Source organism: Vicia villosa, linkage group LG1, assembly GCF_029867415.1.
Source record: "Vicia villosa cultivar HV-30 ecotype Madison, WI linkage group LG1, Vvil1.0, whole genome shotgun sequence".
In the NCBI taxonomy this organism is placed as follows: domain Eukaryota; kingdom Viridiplantae; phylum Streptophyta; class Magnoliopsida; order Fabales; family Fabaceae; genus Vicia; species Vicia villosa.
In genome coordinates, this window is record NC_081180.1 from 185,166,605 (window position 1) to 185,185,984 (window position 19,380).

Consider the following 19,380-nt stretch of genomic DNA (forward strand, 5'->3'; position numbering starts at 1 on the left):
CAGCTGAGCATCTTCAAGACAAGATCAAAACATCAAAATCACAACAAGAGAAAAATCTATCTCCTCAATCTAGATGTTCCAAGAATCATAAATCATAGTCATACATCATAAATCATAAACATATTCATACATCGCATACATTACTTCATACGCACATTCCTCATTTATTTTGAGGAACACATTACATACATCATAAACATTGCATAAAACTGACATTGTTACCAAGTGAATATTATCTGACAGGTACTTTACAAAGGTTCGAATCTTATTCAAAGCAAAGTCTAACACCACGGCCTTCCAGACATCTACGGATGCAAATTGGGTAGTCTAACGCACGACGTATCCATCAACCTAACACACGGTTTTCCAGACATCTGAGGATGCAATTGAGAATAGTCTAACGCACTATTTATTCTTCGACCTAACGCACGGTTTTCCAGACATCTGAGGATGCAATTAAGAATAGTCTAACGCATGATTTATTCTTCGACCTAACGCACGGTTTTCCAGACATCTGAGGATGCAATTGAGAATAGTCTAACGCACGATTTATTCTTCGACCTAACGCACGGTTTTCCAGACATCTGAGGATGCAATTGAGAATAGTCTAACGCACGATTTATTCTTCGACCTAACGCACGGTTTTCCAGACATCTGAGGATGCAATTGAGAATAGTCTAACGCACGATTTATTCTTCGACCTAACGCACGGTTTTCCAGACATCTGAGGATGCAATTGAGAATAGTCTAACGCACGATTTATTCTTCGACCTAACGCATGGTTTTCCAGACATCTGAGGATGCAATTGAGAATAGTCTAACACACGATTTATTCTTCGACCTAACGCACGGTTTTCCAGACATCTGAGGATGCAATTGAGAATAGTCTAACGCACGATTTATTCTTCGACCTAACGCACGGTTTTCCAGACATCCGAGGATGTAAGTTCGACCCAGTCTAACGTACAACTCAACTAAGTCTAAGGCTCAGAAACAGTCTAACGTACGACTCAACCTAAGTCTAAGGCTCAGAAACAGTCTAACGTACGACACATTCTAACTCTCAAGTATATCACGTCGGATGGCATCTTCAAGCCCATCTCCATCATACGTCTTCTCCAAACACCTGGATGGCATCTTCAAGCCCATCTCCGACAAAAATCCCTACTTCAGCTAGGGCAAATTTTTTGGTATTCTAGTGTTCAATCATCTTCCACCTTCAGATACCGACTGGCATACAAACCACTCTACATCTTCAGGTTTAAGATAATTGAACAGGGGCAGCTGTCATACCCCAAAATTTGCCCATTCATTTTTTCCTATTCAAATTCAAATCAAAACACGAAGCTTCAAGACACACTCTCCTAAGCAAAGATCAGAGAATTAGGGTTTGGCTTATTAAAAGGAAAAACAGTGAATCAATGGCTCCAAGGCATCTCATATGGCTCAATATATCTCACGTAATCTCCATAGCAAATATCAAGTCTCACCTCAAAAGATTGGTCACTCAATTGTTCAAAAAGTCAACAGTCGACTAAGTTAACCTAAAAGTCAACTGTGGTCAAAGTAAAGTCAAAACTCCTGATTTTTTTGTCAAAATCCTCATATTGAAGTATCATTCACCATTTGATCAAGTATTGATCATGGTTCATCAAGGAAAGATCAAAAATCAACAAATCAAAAAGTTTCTAAATTAGGGTTTTGTATAGGAAAAGTCAACTGAACTTTGACCAGCCATAACTCTCACATAGAACATCAGAAATTTTCCATCCAAAGCTTATTTTGAAAGAAATTTGATTCTCTACAACTTTGTCTCTCACATGCCAAGTCTAAAAATGCTTCATTTGAGAGATATGGACTAAAACATTATAGGTCCTTTTCAAAAGTCAACAAAAAGTCACTTTTTTCAAAAGGACACACAAGGAGAATGGAATACCATTTTGATATGAGACCAAAGACACTGGTTAGAGGACTCTTTAAGGTTTCTAAAAGGTCCTAGAAATTTTCCATACCTCAAAAATTGAGAGAAATAGGCCTTGTCAAAGTTGGACTATTTTGGAGGGAAGAATGTGAAAGAGTTTTGAATTTCTTGTTAATGGGCCTATACTTTCAAGATCCAAACTTGTTCCCTATGATATTGAGAGCCCATAAACCATTTGCCACAAACTTATTTGATTTTTATTAATTTTATAAGAATTTTATTCATTTAAAATTCATTAAAATTAAAGAAAATCAAAAGATTTAAGAGAAAATTTGTTTGGTATCAAATCCAATCTACATTTACTCCAAAATTCAATCAATTTTCGTGCACATGGTAATTGGGAAGAGATTGAATCATTCAAGGCCAAAAGTAGAAAGAATAAAAATCAAATTTCAATCAAATTTGCATAATCTCCAATCAAAGATTCAAGGAGATTCTTTCTAGTTTTGTTAAACCCTAAATCCTTCTCTATAAGTATGTGAAGAAAGCCAAAGCATAGGGGTTGAGAATTCAGCAGCCAGAGAAACCTCTAATTCGTGTACTCAAGAACCAAAGAAATTCCAAAATCAATTTAGAGTTTGAGGCCGATTCAAAGCTTGGTGATCATCCCAAAATATTCTCAGGTGTTGACTGAAGCTTTCTGAGTCGTTTTTCGCAAGCCAAGCATCCAGAATCGTCAACGATACCCCTCGGTTTGTCCATTTTTATTTAGGATCGGTTTGCATAAACTAAGCATTATTAACATGATTCAATTGCATATTTGTCTTTGTTTTGATGCATAGATCGTTTCTGGATTGTTTAATTGTTGAATAATTGTTTGTATCAAGAACTGCCATATTAGGGTTCAAGCTTTCGAGGTTAGGGCTTTTTGAAACACGTAAAATTGGGCTAGATCTCAGGTACCATTGAATTCCTGGCCTCTGGACGATCGCGTTCGTACGGTCGCGACAAATTTCTGTGGTGTTCTGTGTGTTCTATGGTTACGCAGGTGTAAAAGGTGGAGGCTTTTTACAGCTCTCCTGAAAAGAGCGCTATAAAAGACCATAATGCAGAGATTCAGTGGAGAAGACGATGAGCTGGCACCGTCTCATTGGTTCTCCTGCGCGCGCTGAAATTATTTAAAAAAGGGGATCCGGTGCATGCTGGTTTACACGCGTACGGTGCATCTGCCTCAATCCAGCCTTCCAATCTCCTCCTCTCCAAATCCAATGCACGTGAGGATGCTGGCGCACCATGGTCCACCGAATGCGTGCCACACCAGATTATTTGCGCTAAGTTTTCTTTTTCTCCTTATTTTTTGTTATTTTATTTTCTTTCATTAATTTCTAACTTATTTTTTATTTATTATTTTTTTATTACAAAAATCTTGTCTTTTTTTATAATAATAACATTTAATTTATTTCTTTTATATTATTTAATATATTTTATTTATCATTTATTTTCTTTTTACTTATTTATATTATTTATTTATATTCATCATTTATTTTCTTTAAATTATTTTATATTATTTACTTATTTATTTATTTTAATTAATATGTTTTAATTAGATATTTGTTTGTATTTTAATTCCAAAAAATTCATAAAATAAAATGTTTTGCCTGATTTTATTTCCTTTCCTCGATTTAATTAATTAGGTTGTGAAACCAATAATTAATTAAATCGATTTGTCACTTTATTCAATTTACGCCCGAATCAGGATTTATGAGGATTTGCCATACACTGAAGATATTTGTTTCCCGTGCCTTTTTCAGGGTTGTTTCTCAAATACACCCCGACTACGCGCCACGTCAAATACGAAGCTAAGTATTCGATTCATTTAAATTTCAAAGTCTACTTTGTTTCCTTTGATTTTAGGGTTTGCCCTTATATTTCTTGAACTGTGCATACGTTCATTCTTTTCTGCCTTTGCCTTTTATCAGGGTTAACCCCGAGGCTTCTCGCCAACCATGTCAGATCAATCAAAGCTAAGTACCTGTTTATTTGGTTGTTTTAATTTCTGTTATTTTCTTATTTTAGAGTTAGTTTCGTTTGCCTCCGAACTGATAATGCACTCACCCTATTTTTGTTAGCCATTTTTCCCACTTTTTCAGGGTTTGTCGAATGCCAAAGCTACGTCGTTGGTAACCCTAAATCCTTTCTGTCTTTTATTATTACTTATGCCAAACCCTATTGGGATCCGCTGGTTACAATTTCCCTTCCCCGTATTTGTTATATTGCGTGGTTAGTAATCCTAGGGAGTGCAAGTCTTAATTGAATTAGAATAACTAATTATAAGATAATATTCTGAATCTAACCACGTGATTGTTGCACACACGCACTCTTTTGGGGTAACCTCTCTGTTGCCTTGTCGCCTGTTGCCTGTTGCCTTTGTGTTTTTGCAGAACAAGCCATGTCCCTCGAATACGAGGATACCTCAGCCATGCTGCCTCGATAAATAAAGGTCATACGACCCTAATGATGCTGCCCTCGATACACTATATGACCTCGACCCTCAGAAGTTGCCTACGAAAAAGGCTGAGGTATCCTCTGGTTGCCTACGAATAAGGCTTGTTCTGGTCTTTCCCTTAGACTACCCGCCCCTCTATGGCATGGGTCAGTCTTTGGCGAACGACAACGCGATGACCCTTCAATCTCCAAATGAAAGGCTTCCTGCCCCCTTATGGCAAGGATAGACCCTTTCACCCTGAAAGGCTAAAAGAGACCTATCATCTAAGTTTAAGGTAATTGCTTTTAATTGCCTTGCTCTGGCTAAAACTGTTTTTTTCATATTCTTTCTCATAAACCTTCAAAAAGGCTACGCTCATTTACGAGCTAAAGTCCCTATTCTTTTTCTTCTACATTTCTGAAACAAAAAAGAGCAAAGCAATTAAGAGCCCATGGAAAACCATGGATGCAAATGGTGCTTTTTAAACCTTCCCTTTGCATAATTTACCCCCCGAACTCAAAATCTTTTTAAAAGGTATTTTCCTGTTCTTTTAGCCTTTCTAATAAATTTGGATAAAATAAAAGTCGGTGGCGACTCTTGCTATCCGCGACATTTTCGATTATAAAAGTCAGTTCACCGTATTACAGATCCGCAATCAGGTTGTCTAATAAGTCGTGTAGAAGGGTCACGAGTTGGTAGTGCTCCCCTATTCCTGCGACGCCCCCCTCTATTTGGTTCCTCTTATGTTTGAGTCGACGGCCCCTCAATGCATTCTGGGTCTACAAAGTCTGTGAGCCGTCCTTGACCTCTAGAATTTCCGCTATAGGAAAGGCGGGTGCCCGCGGCGCCGTCAAAGCTTTGTCTAGGTGGGTTGAAATTTCTCCTAGTGGGTGCGGCCTCGAAGTTTGGTCTTTGGAAGTTGGTGGTGGATTCGGTTTGGTTAAAATAGATTGGTTGTGGTGGTGTATTGAAGTTCAATGGTTGGTTGGGGTATTGTGATGTTGGTTGGTCGAATGTGTTGTATGGCGGGTATTCTTCTTGTATGCCTATGTCGGGGGTAAGTGGTGGTGATCTGGAAGAGCTTCCCGCACGGCGTTCTTGGAAGTGTGATCTGGAAGAGCTCCCCACATGGAGTTCTTGGAAGTGTAGGTGGTGGGGTTGAGTTTGTGGTTGAGTTTGGAATGGTTGTTGGTGGTGGTATTGTTGGGATTGTTGTTGTTGTTGGTAAATAGGTGTTTGTTAGTTTATTGGCTGTTGGTGGTAATTTTGTTGTTGTTGTTGTTGTTGTGGTGGGTAATTTTGTTGTTGGAAATTTGGTGGTGGTTGATGATGTTGGAAATATAGTGGTGGTTGTTCTTGCTGAAAATTTTGTTGTTGTTGTTGTTGGAAAATATGTGGTTGTTGTTGTTGTCCTCCAAAATATGGTTGTTGTGCTCGCGGGTCTGCCAAATAGAAAGGGGCAAACACAATCATTTCGGGATTTGTGACCGATCTGTACCAGTTGACATATTCAGCCGTTGGTTTCATTTCTTCCGGCGCCACAGGAAATTGTAGAACAGTGATGGAACGACGAGCCCATATTTTACGCTGCTCTTTAGCAAACGTCTTCCAATTTTCTACGTACCACTGTTTGCTAACCTTCACCAGATGCCAACGTCCCAAAGAGTCAGGCTCAGGGGGGTCAGGGATACCTTGATGCATGCCGAATTGGAGCTTCACACGGTCACTTTGGTGCATCTCCACAGTGGTGAACCGTATGATGGGTGATTTTGCCGTCCAAACAGCCGCCTCTTTAGGGTCGGGTACGTGGTCCAATTCCAAGTAAGGTCTCCAAATAAACTGCAACGAAAAAAATATTAATTTCAAATTATAGAAGATAGTTTATTTTACAAATATATTTAGAAGATGGAAATTTTTAGTGGTATTACATCTTGGGGTCGAAGTCGATCCAATAGTTGGCGGTAAAAAATGATTTTGTTTACAGGCGTATTGGTGTAATCCAACCCGGTTGCATTAAACCTAAACACATTCAAAAATAAAAATCAATATAGTTACAATTAATAATAGAAAAAATGCACTAATTAAAATAAGATCATTAAGTTACCTTGACGCGTAAGGGAAGACGTAAATGTGTGGATTTTCAAGGGCTAATACCGGCATTCTCCACCATCCCCATGCTTGTAGCAAGAATGCACATCCATTAAATGTACAACTATCCTTTTTTGCACATTTGCACAAGGAGCTATAGAGGTATGCCAACATCGCCGAACCCCAACTATACGTCTTAATTGCATCAATGTCCTCAAGTAGACACAAGTACATAAAATTAACACTATTCCCCGTGCCTTCGGGAAATAGAAACCTACCAAATAACAACATAATATACATTCTAGTTTTTTGTAGTTTACTTTCTTCGCTAGAAAACTGATTCAACTGAAGGCCTTCATAAGCTTGTTGAATGCCAGCAAGCTTTATACCTTGGCCCTACCTCTTTGTCGCCCCTCACCCTCTATTAAATCTACACCCAACAATTCGACGCATAGAGCGTTTGGTTGTTGGACATTTCCAAACACAGCTTTTCCATTTGTGTTGAGACCCAATAACATGTACACGTCCTCTAGAGTGACGGTACATTCACCCATTGGAAGGTGAAAAGTATGAGTCTCAGGCCTCTAGCGCTCACACAATGCTAATATAAACTTAGTATCAATTGAGGTACGTATTAAGTTCATTACCTTCCCAAATCCCGCACGTTCAACATAAGGCACAATCCAAGGGTCGGGAGCATTCATCGGTTTTGCACGGGTCCTAAATCTCGTGAAATCCTATAAAAAAAACGATGAACCATAAGTATTTGAATGTTTGAAATTAGTAAATTTAATTAAAAAATTAAGTGTTTAGACCATAAATAAATTGAATTTACTCAAACTTACATAATCGGCGATGTTTGCAATGGTTCCTCGATGTTCTTGACCCATAGTTAGGAGAGACATGTTTGTTGATGATGAAAACTAGTTGTTCTGATGAAAGTTGCTCTAATGAAAGTTGTTTGGTGATGAAGAAAATGAACAAGTCTGGGAACCTATTTATAGCCAAACGAAACACAATTAAAACACATAAATAAATGTGACAAGACAAGTGCATGCAACGGTTGAACACTTAACTCGAAGCAAGTCGCCACCCCCATTGGCGACAACTCTTAAAAATCAATGTTGTCGCCACTCCCATTGGCGACAACTCTTAAAAATCAATGTTGTCGCCACCCCCATTGGCGACTGCCATAAATGCATAGGTGTGTAAGAGATTCCCTAGCCTGCATGCATGCTTGTGTAAGAGGTGGGGACGAGATTCCATTGTGGCATGCATTAGTCTTGTCATGTTTGGTTCTTGCATGTATTATTGCATGTATTCTTGCATGCATGCTTGTGTAAGAGGTGGGGACGAGATTCCATTGTGGCATGCATTAGTCTTGTCATGTTTGGTTCTTGCATGTATTCTTGCATGCATGCTTGTGTAAGAGGTGGGCACGAGATTCTATTGTGGCATGCATTAGTCTTGTCATGTTTGATTCTTGCATGTATTATTGCATGTATTCTTGCATGCATGCTTGTGTAAGAGGTGGGGACGAGATTCCATTGTGGCATGCATTAGTCTTGTCATGTTTGATTCTTGCATGTATTATTGCATGTATTCTTGCATGCATGCTTGTGTAAGAGGTGGGCACGAGATTCCATTGTGGCATGCATTAGTCTTGTCATGTTTGATTCTTGCATGTATTATTGCATGTATTCTTGCATGCATGCTTGTGTAAGAGGTGGGGACGAGATTCCATTGTGGCATGCATTAGTCTTGTCATGTTTGATTCTTGCATGTATTATTGCATGTATTCTTGCATACATGCTTGTGTAAGAGGTGGGCACGAGATTCTATTGAGGCATGCATTAGTCTTGTCATGTTTGATTCTTGCATTATTGCATGTATTCTTGCATGTATTAAATTTTTTACAACACATTTCTCCCAAACATTTCTTCGTTCACACATAAACTTCACAAACATTTCTCCCACATATTTCTCACAAATACCTATCAAAATTATGGCATCCACCTCGTAATACAAAGTTCGTGTTCATATGAACGGTGAGACTTACCATTGCGACACAAACGATTTTCTATTTAGAAACACTAACTCAACACGTTTTGCTCTAAATAGAAAAGCAGATTTATCTTATCTAAAAAGGAAAATCGAATCCAAAATTAGAGAACCAGTCTCTCAAATATTTTACCAACAACCCTTAGTTGAACCTAACAACTCGGTCAAGTTTTATCAATCATAGATACCAACTGACATAGAGGTTCAAAACATGTTCCTTACCCATGAGTATTTTGGTTATGATTATCTGGAGCTGTACATAGTGGTTGAACAAATTGTTCCTTTGCAAAATATCCAGTCACAGGTTATTGATCCTGTTGTTGATGACGAACAACAGCCCGAAGATGTCATTGATGAAGAAACTGAAATAGAAGATGTCATTGATGAGTTGGTGAACCGTGATTCCGAAGATGACGAACAAGTTCCAATACCGGATCCAGTACCGGATACACATGCATATTCACCTCCAGCACATTTCACAACACTTAATTTGGGAGAGGACGAGCCATCGTCTGATATGTTCTACAATCCATATATGAGGTCAGACGAGGAGTTAAAAGAGGGTGACACGTTTCGTTCGAAGGATGATTGTATGTTAGCTATAAAAAACTGGAACTTAGCAAATTGTGTTGATTTTAAAGCTGATCGCTCAAATCCAGAGAGAGTCACTATTTTGTGCAGAAACCCGGAGTGTAGATACATGCTGAAGGCATCATTCAGAAAGAAATTTAATGCGTGGGTGATACGTTCGATTTCTCAAGGCCACACTTGCGTCAACACAAATATGGCGCAAGATCATCGAAAACTAAGTCATGACATGATATGTCATACCATCATTCCTCTCGTCGAAACTGACCCATCACTGAAGGTGAAGACGATTATTTCCCATTGCGTTTCTGTGTTCAAGTACAGACCTTCGTACAGAAAGGCTTGGTTAGCGAAGCAGAAAGCAATTGAAAAAGTCTACGGCAACTGGGAGGAATCATACCAACAACTTCCTCTCTACCTGGCTGCACTGCAATTGTATTCACCTGGGACTGTTACTATATTTGAGACACTGCCGGCACAATCCCAAGACGGAACCCCTCTCGAAGGTAATGGAATCTTCCATAGACTGTTCTGGGCGTTTCGACCATGCATCATCGGTTTTGGTTTTTGCAAGCCGATTATTCAAATGGATGGAACCTGGTTGTATGGGAAATACAAGGGAACATTGCTGATGGCGGTCGCGCAGGATGGAAACAACAACGTTTTTCCAATAGCCTTTGCTCTGGTAGAAGGAGAAACAACTGCTGCTTGGAGTTTCTTTTTGAAGAATCTCCGAGCTAGAGTTGCTCCACAATCTAATCTTTGTTTGATTTCGGACAAGCACGCTTCTATTGACAACGCATACAACAATCGGACAAATGGTTGGCACAACCCCCCGTCTAAGCATGTCTACTGTATTAGGCATATAGCACAAAATTTTATGAGAGAGATCAAAGACAAATTTTTAAAGAACCACTTGGTGAACGCGGGGTATGCCTTAAACCATCCTGGATTTCAATACTACCGCCGAGAAATAGCGTTGACAAATTCAGATGCAGGGAGGTGGATTAACAACATTGACAGAGCGAGATGGACTAGGTCATACGACGATGGGGCTAGGTGGGGCCACATGACTACAAATCTCGTGGAATCAATGAACGGGGTTTTCAAAGGCATACGAAACCTACCTGTAACTGCTTTGGTTAGTGCTACGTATTTTCGGATGGCAACTTTGTTCGCCACAAGAGGTAAGCGGTGGAATTCAGTGTTACAAACACAACAGGTATACAACGATGTCTGCATGAAATATAAACAACAAGAATCTGCCAAGGGTAACACTCATCGAGTGACCGAGTTCGACCGTCATGGCCACACCTTCAGTGTAAAAGACACAATTGACCATAACCAGGGGCTTCCACGACAAGAGTATCGCGTCTCAATCCCAGGTCGTTGGTGCGACTGTGGCCAATTTCAAGCATATCGCATGCCTTACTCCCATGTCATTGCAGCATGTTCACATACTCACTTTGATGCATTATCTTTGGTATCAGAAATTTACAAGGTATCAACGTTGCTCAACGTATACGACAATTAATTTCCGGTGGTAGCAATGGAGGCATATTGGCCTGTGTACGAGGGGGAAACAGTTTGGCATAACGATTTAATGCGTCGGAATAAAAGCGGTCGACCAAACAGCAGGCGTATTAGAACCGAGATGGACGCCACTGAAAAAATGCAGAGGAAGTGTAGTATATGTCGTGAGGTAGGACATAATAGGAACAAATGTCCCAATCGTGGATCTAGCTCCACAACATAGTTTTTAGTTGCAATGATATTTGTGATTTACTTTTTCAATGAAATGGACTTTTTTTCATTAATTAGATGGATTACAACAACACAACAAACAACACAACAAACATTAGCCCTAGAAATAATTTTTTACCTAATAACACAACAACACAACAAACAATTAAAATCTAGGAAATTATAGCGGTTAAAACAATGTCATCTGTTCCGTCAATTATTTGTTCAGTATCATGGTCGGTTTTCACATCAACCCACCAACGGATCGTCTCTCCGGTCCTAAGCGACACCCTTGTTCTAAGCCTCTGAATCCTTTTTATTTCTTCCCCGGGACTGTACTCCCCTTCTAACTGTGCCATCAGAGTCCGCTTCAGGTTGTTGAGGTCGCGGATGTTCCAAAACGTCACCGCCATAGGAGGTTTGACCGGGGAAAAAATTACATGACCATAACATCTCTTGTATTCCGGCGCCGGCACAGGACGGCTGGATGATGTTCGTTCCCATGACTGCGGCCTTATGCGAGACATGATCAATAATGTGAAGTGAATATGGAAAAATTGAAGGAGAAAATAATGAAGATTGATTTCATGATGAACTGCTATATATAGGCAAAAATATTAAGTGTTGTCGCCACCCAAGGAGGCGACCGGGACAGCTGGATGCAACTAAAAAAATAATATAAAAAATAATGGAAAAAAATAGTTAAAAAAATAATATAAAAAAATAATGGAAAAAATAGTAAATAAAAAAATAATGGAAAAAAAATAGTAAATAAAAAAATAATATAAAAAAAATAGAAAAAAAAAATAAAGGGGGGTGTTGTCGTCGGGGGGGTGGCGACAACACCTGTTTTTTGAACGCATGGGCTTAGTATTGTTGCCACCCCCCTGGCGACAACGTGTTATTTTTAAAAAAAAAATGACATTTTGGCAATTTTTTTAAAAAACTTGTTTTTTTTGAATTTTTTTTTAAAAATCTGGATATTCAAAAAAATTTCTATGAATGATTAATGTAGATGAATTGACTATTAGAGATAGGGGTGATCGTATCCGAACCAATCCAAAAGCAAAACCGCAAATCGAACCAATCCAAACCGAAACCGCAAAAAACCGCGTTTGGTTTGGATGATTTTAGATGGTTTTTGGACTGAACCGCACGGTTTGGTTTGGTTTGCGGTTTTTATTTCACGAAACCGAACGGAACCGAACCAAACCGCATATTTAACTTAAATTTTAAATTTTTATAATTAATTTATTATCTTTTCAAATTCAATTGCACACAACCACATCTAACGTTTTGAATTTTAATAATTAATTTATTAACTTAAGTTTTGGCATAATCCACTTAATTTTTGTATTATATATATATATATATATATATATATATATATATATATATATATATATATATATATATATATATATATATATATATATATATATATATATATATATATATATATATATATATATATATATATATATATATAGGGACGGATCTAGGATTTTTGATTAATGGGGTCAAAAATATTTATTTTAAATATGTATATAAAAGTATATTAATAAAGTGGCACAATAATTACATCGTTATCAATTATGTGTAAGACATAATCAATTGACAAATATTATTAATGTTAGATTGACATTTTATATGAGTTTAAATCTGAGAATTTTTAATTGAATGTATGAATTTCTGAAATTATTATCCTTTTATCATAGACCTAAAAAAAATAACATTATCATAAATAGAAAAATAAAATTGAAGACTAAAAAATTAAAGACTTTTTTATAATAATATATAACACAAATAATTGTGAGATCTCAAGTAAGAATTCAAAACTAAGTTTTATTTAACTAAGTTATAATGATAAAAAAAATCTAAGACACTTTTAACATATAAAAAATATTTTTAACATCTAAGAAATATATATTTTATCGCTACATCTTTTCATATTTTAAGCGTTGTAAGATTTTTTCCTCCCAAATCTATTAAATGTATTTATTTTTATGTTTGTAAACTATAAAATTTATGGTTATAAAAAAATTATCACAAGCATGGAAACATTACTAACTTTAAAATCAAATACACCAATTAATAAACTATATATTTTTCAACTCCAACTAATTTTTCTAAAAATATTAATTATTTCATCTAAATTAAAATTTTTCACTAAAATAAATATTAATGATATAATTTCCAAGTTGATTGTAGAGCCAAATAAACCAAAAAAAAATTGAATAAATAAAATCGAATTAAATTAATTAAATTTTTATTATTAATAAATCAATCTATTCATGATATTTTTCAAAACAAAAATAAAGGAAAAAAGAGAAGGGACTAGAATATTTTTTTTAATTTTTTTATTTGAGAGAGTAATGCGTAGAGAAGTTTCATTTTATTTTTATTTAGAGTACTAAAAAAAATAATCAGGATAAGTTAATTGGTTATATATATATATATATATATATATATATATATATATATATATATATATATATATATATATATATATATATATATATATATATATATATATATATATATATATATATATATATATATATATATATATATATATATATATATATATATATATATATATATATATATATATATATATATATATATATATATATATATATATATATATATATATGTTAAAAACCAATTGGTTAAAAATGTAATATTAGTTGTTAAAAATTTTAGGCAAATTTTATTAGTTAAAAACTTTCTTAATGGCATGTGTGGGGACAAAGCAACCCTTTCAAGTGGGGGCAGGTCACAAAAACATTCATTTTTTAGTTAAAAATCAATTGAAGTAGTGGAGTCAGGTGCCCCTATTTAATCCGTCCCTGTATATATATAATTCTCTACCTGTATTTTATTTATAATGTATTTTTACTTCCCTATTGTTCTTGTAATATAATTTCGTTTGTATGGTATAATATCATATATTATATTGATATTGAATTACTTTCCTTTTTCCTTTTATTTCAGTACATTTTTATTTTATAGTGTAAACCGCGGTCAACCGAACCGATTCTAACCGCATTGGTTTGGTTTGGTTTGGTTTGGATGACTTTTTAAAAATCAACCGAACCAAACCGAACCGCATGCATTTTTATCTCGCGGTTAGGATGACTTTTATGCTCAAAACCGAACCAAACCGCACCGCAAACACCCCTAATTAGAGATATAAATTATGGCTTTTAAACGAAATTTATTAGGATGAGTAATAATAGATAATAGATGACAAAAATTATGGGACTAAAATATGCTCGATGCCGGGGGTGAAAGAGTAATTCGCTAGTGTATTTTAAAAGAATTTCTCTAATTTTCAGGCTCCGGCATTAAAAAATGTAAACTGTTATTTGTCGTCGTCTCCACTAGGAATCAATTTTTATGTGCAAATGGAATCAACACCATTATCATTTTCATGGCATTAACTCTCTTCAATTCCCACCTCCATTTTCTCACTAAATAACCAACCTACCAACCATGCTCACTTCACCTTTACTCCCCGTTTCTAACCCCATCATCAACTACCATCACATCCCACCTTTAAAGTTTCAATCTTTACCCTTAGGTAGATACGGAAGAGCTGAATTTTCATCTGGGTCATGCTCTAATGCTTCTAGAAGAAAAAGGGTGTTGGTGAAAGGGACGGTGGAGTTGGAGGAAGGAGTGGTGGAAAGTGGGAAGAGAGTGAATTTGGGTGAAGGGTTTGATGCGATTGTTATTGGGTCTGGGATTGGTGGGTTGGTTGCTGGGACTCAGTTGGCTGTGAAGGGTGCTAGAGTTTTGGTTTTGGAGAAGTATGTTATTCCTGGTGGAAGCTCTGGGTTTTATCAAAGGGATGGTTATACTTTTGATGTTGGATCTTCTGTCATGTTTGGTTTCAGTGATAAGGTTAGTTTGTTTTATTGAAAAAAAAATAAATTTTGTTTTTTTTTTTTTTTAAATTAATTGTAGCAGATATGAGGATGTTGCGTTGAATGTGCGATAAGACTAAACATGTTGCACTGAGCGTGTGATAAGATTAGATATGATAAGATTGGAAATGAAAATATTAGAGAAAGTGTTGGGTTAGCACCTATAGTAGAGAAGATGGTGAAAAATAGATTTAGGTGGTTTGAGCATTTACAGAGAAGACCAGTAGATTCCGTGGTAAGGAGAGAATCAAACAACTAGAGGAAGAAGACCTAGAAAGACTATAAGAAAAGTTATTTAGAAAGATCTTGAGATTGACGATTTGAATAGAAGCTTATGCTTTTCATGGATTGTTCTAAATTTGTGTAGGGTAATCTCAATTTGATAACACAAGCATTGGAGGCAGTTGGCTGTCAGATGGAAGTAATACCTGATCCAACGACCGTTCATTTCCATCTACCCAACCACCTCTCTGTTCGAGTGCACAAAGAATATGATAAGTTTATCGAAGAATTGACCAGTTATTTTCCCCACGAAAAGGATGGTATCCTCAAATTCTACGGTGAATGCTGGAAGGTTTGTCTTAATTGAGGTGACTGCAGACCCCTTGTAAGGCGTTTTTGCCTCCAATTTATAATAACTTTTTTAACAAAGCTTTTATGTTTGATGGCTAGATTTTCAATGCCCTGAATTCCTTGGAGTTGAAGTCACTTGAGGAACCACTCTACCTTTTCGGACAATTTTTTCAGAAGCCGCTTGAATGCTTAACATTAGGTACTTCCATTTCTTAAATGTTGTTTTGAATATGAGGCTACAAAGCTAAAATCATAAACTCCAATTTCGAGGGTAGTTTTGGTTTCTATTTCCATCTTGCGTATTTTCTTAGTATTTGATTGGTAGGGCCATTAGCTTTTCTGATCACATTATTATATGGCAGCCTATTATTTGCCACAAAATGCTGGAGCGATAGCCCGGAAGTATATTCAGGATCCACAGTTGTTGTCTTTCATAGATGCAGAGGTAGATGCAATTATTTATTCGGTTCAGTCGAAAGGTTTACCTATTTTTTATGGAAAGTGTTAGATGTCATGAAGAGTTATCCTATGAAACGTGTTTCAAATGACCTGGAGTTACTAAATATGGAGTAAAAGAGACATTGATTGTTGTCGATTCTGGAAAAGGCATTGAAGCTAAAATAAAAATGCCACATTAGCTTTTCATGATGATTTTTATACATGTTAAATAGTACTACTCATTCATTAATTAATTATTCAGTTTATTGGCATATGATTGACAATTTTCATTCACGAAAACTCTGTTATTGCAGTGTTTTATAGTGAGCACTGTCAACGCTTTGCAGACTCCAATGATCAATGCTAGCATGGTAACTTGTTTACCTAGCCTTTTGCGTTCTTTGATTTCATGCAATGTTCTTATTTGAAAGTGTCTAAAAGAGAAATTATGCTTCCATTTCGTTGCAAGATCATTTAATGACGAGATAGCCAAAATGAAATTGACTTGAATTTGATCCGACATTGACTGCTTTTGGTTTAGTAGTTTTAAAAGTAGTTTAGTATATGATTTATGCTTTTAAGCATGTAAAGTGAAAATCCCATCCTTCCATTGTTATATACTCCCTCGGTACCACAATCATTGTCACACTTGCTTATTTAACACAAATTAAGAAAAAACTACAAATGAAAGAAAAGGAATAGTAATGTTACCAAATTAAACTGATCTACTATTGATGCATTCATTATTACCATAAGTGCAAAGTGGAAGATATTGACTGAGAGTGATGCATATAATATTGATTAAGGGGTACAGTAGGAACCTAGGAGTGTGCTCCTCTCTAGGTCTCAAATTCGAATTCCCCAAGTGCCAACAATTTCGGGCGTTGGGCTAGTCCATGCAGAACTTTGCTCAATTATTGCGCTTTGAAATTGAAACTTGTTTGCATAGTTCACCTATGTCTATTTTCCGCTTCTTTATTTGATTATTTTTTGCCTACAGGTTCTGTGTGACAGACACTTTGGTGGGATTAACTACCCTGTTGGGGGTGTTGGTGGCATTGCAAAGTCGTTGGCAAAAGGTCTAGTTGATCAGGGTAGTCAAATACTTTACAAGGCAAATGTCACGAGTATTATCACCGAGCAGGGCAAAGCCGTAAGTGAGAGATAATACTAGCAACGAAGATCACATGTTTAGAAAATTGATGTATTTTTGTTTCTCAAGATTTGTAGTTGTACTATACTTTTGTAGGTAGGAGTGAGGCTTTCCGATGGCAGAGAGTTCTTTGCCAAAACTATAATATCAAATGCTACCAGATGGGACACATTTGGTTGGTTTCAAATACTAGTCTTTATACATTTTTTCTTGTTAATGTTCGAATATTTTCATCTTGTCTCTTTCTCCGCCTTCATTAATTCTTTATTAATCCCAAATTGCACGTTGTTACATCGCAGGAAAGTTAATTAAAGAAGAAAGACTTCCAAAAGAGGAAGAGAACTTCCAGAAAGTTTATGTTAAAGCTCCATCTTTTCTTTCAATCCACATGGGAGTTAAAGCAGAGGTTTTGCCATTAGATACAGAATGTCACCATTTTGTGCTTGAGGTAGTTGGAAGTTTCCTCAACTTAGAAATCTTTGTTACCGAGATAATGCTGTAACAAATTGGCCTTTGAATGAAAATAACTGTTTCTCTTTCATTTGCACTTATCTAGGACAACTGGACCAAATTGGAAGAGCCTTATGGAAGTATCTTTTTAAGTATACCAACTATACTTGATTCGTCATTAGCTCCTGAAGGTCGTCACATCCTTCATATATTCACAACTTCTTCCATGGACGACTGGAAGGTAGGCTAGGGCTTAAGAAGAAACTACGTTTTTCCTCTTGCCTTCTTTTTTTGTTCTTATGCTGTTACATGTAAATCTTGAAATATAAGCGTCCTTGTTTTCTGTTCCAGGGTCTCTCAAAAATTGAATATGAGGCAAAGAAGCAGGTGGTAGCAGATGAAATCATAAGCAGATTAGAGAAGAAGTTGTTTCCAGGTCTTAAATCATCCATTGAATTTATAGAGGTAAACCTAAATCCTGTGTTAGCCAAATCCTTAATATTTATGGATATGTTTTTTTTCTTTCTTCCTGAACCCTTTAATCCCCAACTCTAACTCTAGGTAGGGACACCAAAGACACATCGACGATATCTAGCTCGTGACGAGGGTACTTATGGACCAATGCCACGCAGCATTCCGAAGGGGTTATTAGGAATGCCATTTAATACAACAGTAAGTTTACTTTCAAAAAATGATTGAATGACAGATTTGGTTCAAGAACATCCTGCTATGCTATGCTATGCTTTCAGAACAAAAACACTGATTAAAACTCGATAAAACTCGCTTTCAGAGCATAGATGGTCTTTACTGTGTTGGAGATAGTTGCTTCCCTGGGCAAGGTGTTATTGCTGTAGCTTTCTCAGGAGTTATGTGTGCTCATCGAGTAGCTGCAGATATTGGTAAGCCAGAACTTTCTTATTCCATAGCTTGAAACTGCTTGCAAATTGAAAGTATATAATGATAAACAGAAAATATTTATTTAAAAATTCTGAAAGTGTAGAAATCATTTAATATTTTCTTTTTATATAATCAAACATAAAAAAAAAAGTTGCGTGTTCCAAATCTTCTCTAGTCCACGTCCAAATGTGTTTCATCGTGGAAGCTAGTCAGCTAGAGCCCGTCGCTTCAATATTATCGCGTGTTTGTATACTTTCAATGCGGATCCAAACACTTATTTAATAGTTATATTAACTTATTAAGTGATTCTTAACTAGTACCCTTATGGCACCAGTTTAGAAGACTTGATCAATTGAAATCTGTAAAAAACCTTATTAAATTTTAACATTCTTGATATTGATATTTTTTATTTAAAAAACAGGGTTGGAGAAAAAGTCACCTGTTTTAGACGCCATGCTGCTTCGGTTGCTTGGTTGGTTCCGGACACTCGCATGAGTGTTATAATTTGTTTGATCTGCGAGTCTGTATTATCCTGTATAATAACACTACTTTTTTTTTTATAGTTTAATTTTTGTTGAGGGAGGAAACCATATTCCTCACATTTACAGTTATAGAACTAGGGCGTCCGAACAAACAACTTACATTCTGAGATTGTATTTTAAAGCAAATTTTGTGAAGTTGGAATTGTTAGCTGTGCCGTCGCAATTCAGTCACCAAGATTGCTTAGCAGCGAGCAGTTGCGGGCTTCTATAAGTGCAAAAGAATCCAAATACAGGAGCGAGGGGCTGTGAAGTGTAAAATGTAAATGATATCTGTATGTTCAGTTTTCTTTTATCCAAACAGATTTTTACTTATACAAGATATCCTTGCTGTAACTATGCATTTTATTAGCCGATTCATATCCAAACAAAGTAATAATATAGATGATTTGCTCTTTTGATCTTTGGTTAGTTTGTTAGGGCTTGGTTGTCGATAGCGCGCTATATCGGCATAACATAGGGAAACCGAACCTTACCACGGCGCTTTTGGGCTGCTAAGCGCTATTGATAGC

At 36.3% G+C, this 19,380-nt stretch overlaps 1 protein-coding gene across 3 annotated transcripts; it reads left to right on the plus strand.

The window, feature by feature from the left end:
* Positions 1-14,220: 14,220 nt before the first annotated feature.
* LOC131644729 (prolycopene isomerase, chloroplastic-like) lies at positions 14,221-19,262 on the plus strand. 3 transcript variants are annotated; one of them, XM_058915303.1, is made up of 14 exons: positions 14,743-14,795; positions 14,960-14,966; positions 15,186-15,392; positions 15,491-15,590; positions 15,754-15,836; positions 16,144-16,200; positions 16,830-16,982; positions 17,079-17,157; positions 17,282-17,430; positions 17,539-17,673; positions 17,784-17,897; positions 17,994-18,104; positions 18,223-18,331; positions 18,751-19,262. In XM_058915303.1, the coding sequence occupies exons 1-14, from the start codon at positions 14,743-14,745 to the stop codon at positions 18,822-18,824; spliced, it is 1,431 nt and encodes a 476-aa protein (XP_058771286.1). In that variant the 3' UTR covers positions 18,825-19,262. The 3 variants fall into 3 exon arrangements, with proteins under 3 accessions (XP_058771284.1, XP_058771286.1, XP_058771285.1); XM_058915301.1 differs by lacking the exon at positions 14,960-14,966 and having other exon boundaries at positions 14,221-14,795; XM_058915302.1 differs by lacking the exons at positions 14,743-14,795; positions 14,960-14,966 and having other exon boundaries at positions 15,212-15,408.
* The last annotated feature ends 118 nt before the right edge of the window (positions 19,263-19,380 follow it).

Bases quoted from the DNA above. Each gene is read 5' to 3' on its own strand.
- LOC131644729 (XM_058915301.1), top strand. From the start codon at position 14,385: ATGCTCACTTCACCTTTACTCCCCGTTTCTAACCCCATCATCAACTAC. The intron at 16,201-16,829 runs GTAACTTGTTTA...TTTTGCCTACAG, and splicing joins CAATGATCAATGCTAGCATG to GTTCTGTGTGACAGACACTT. The intron at 17,674-17,783 runs GTAGGCTAGGGC...TTTCTGTTCCAG, and splicing joins CTTCCATGGACGACTGGAAG to GGTCTCTCAAAAATTGAATA.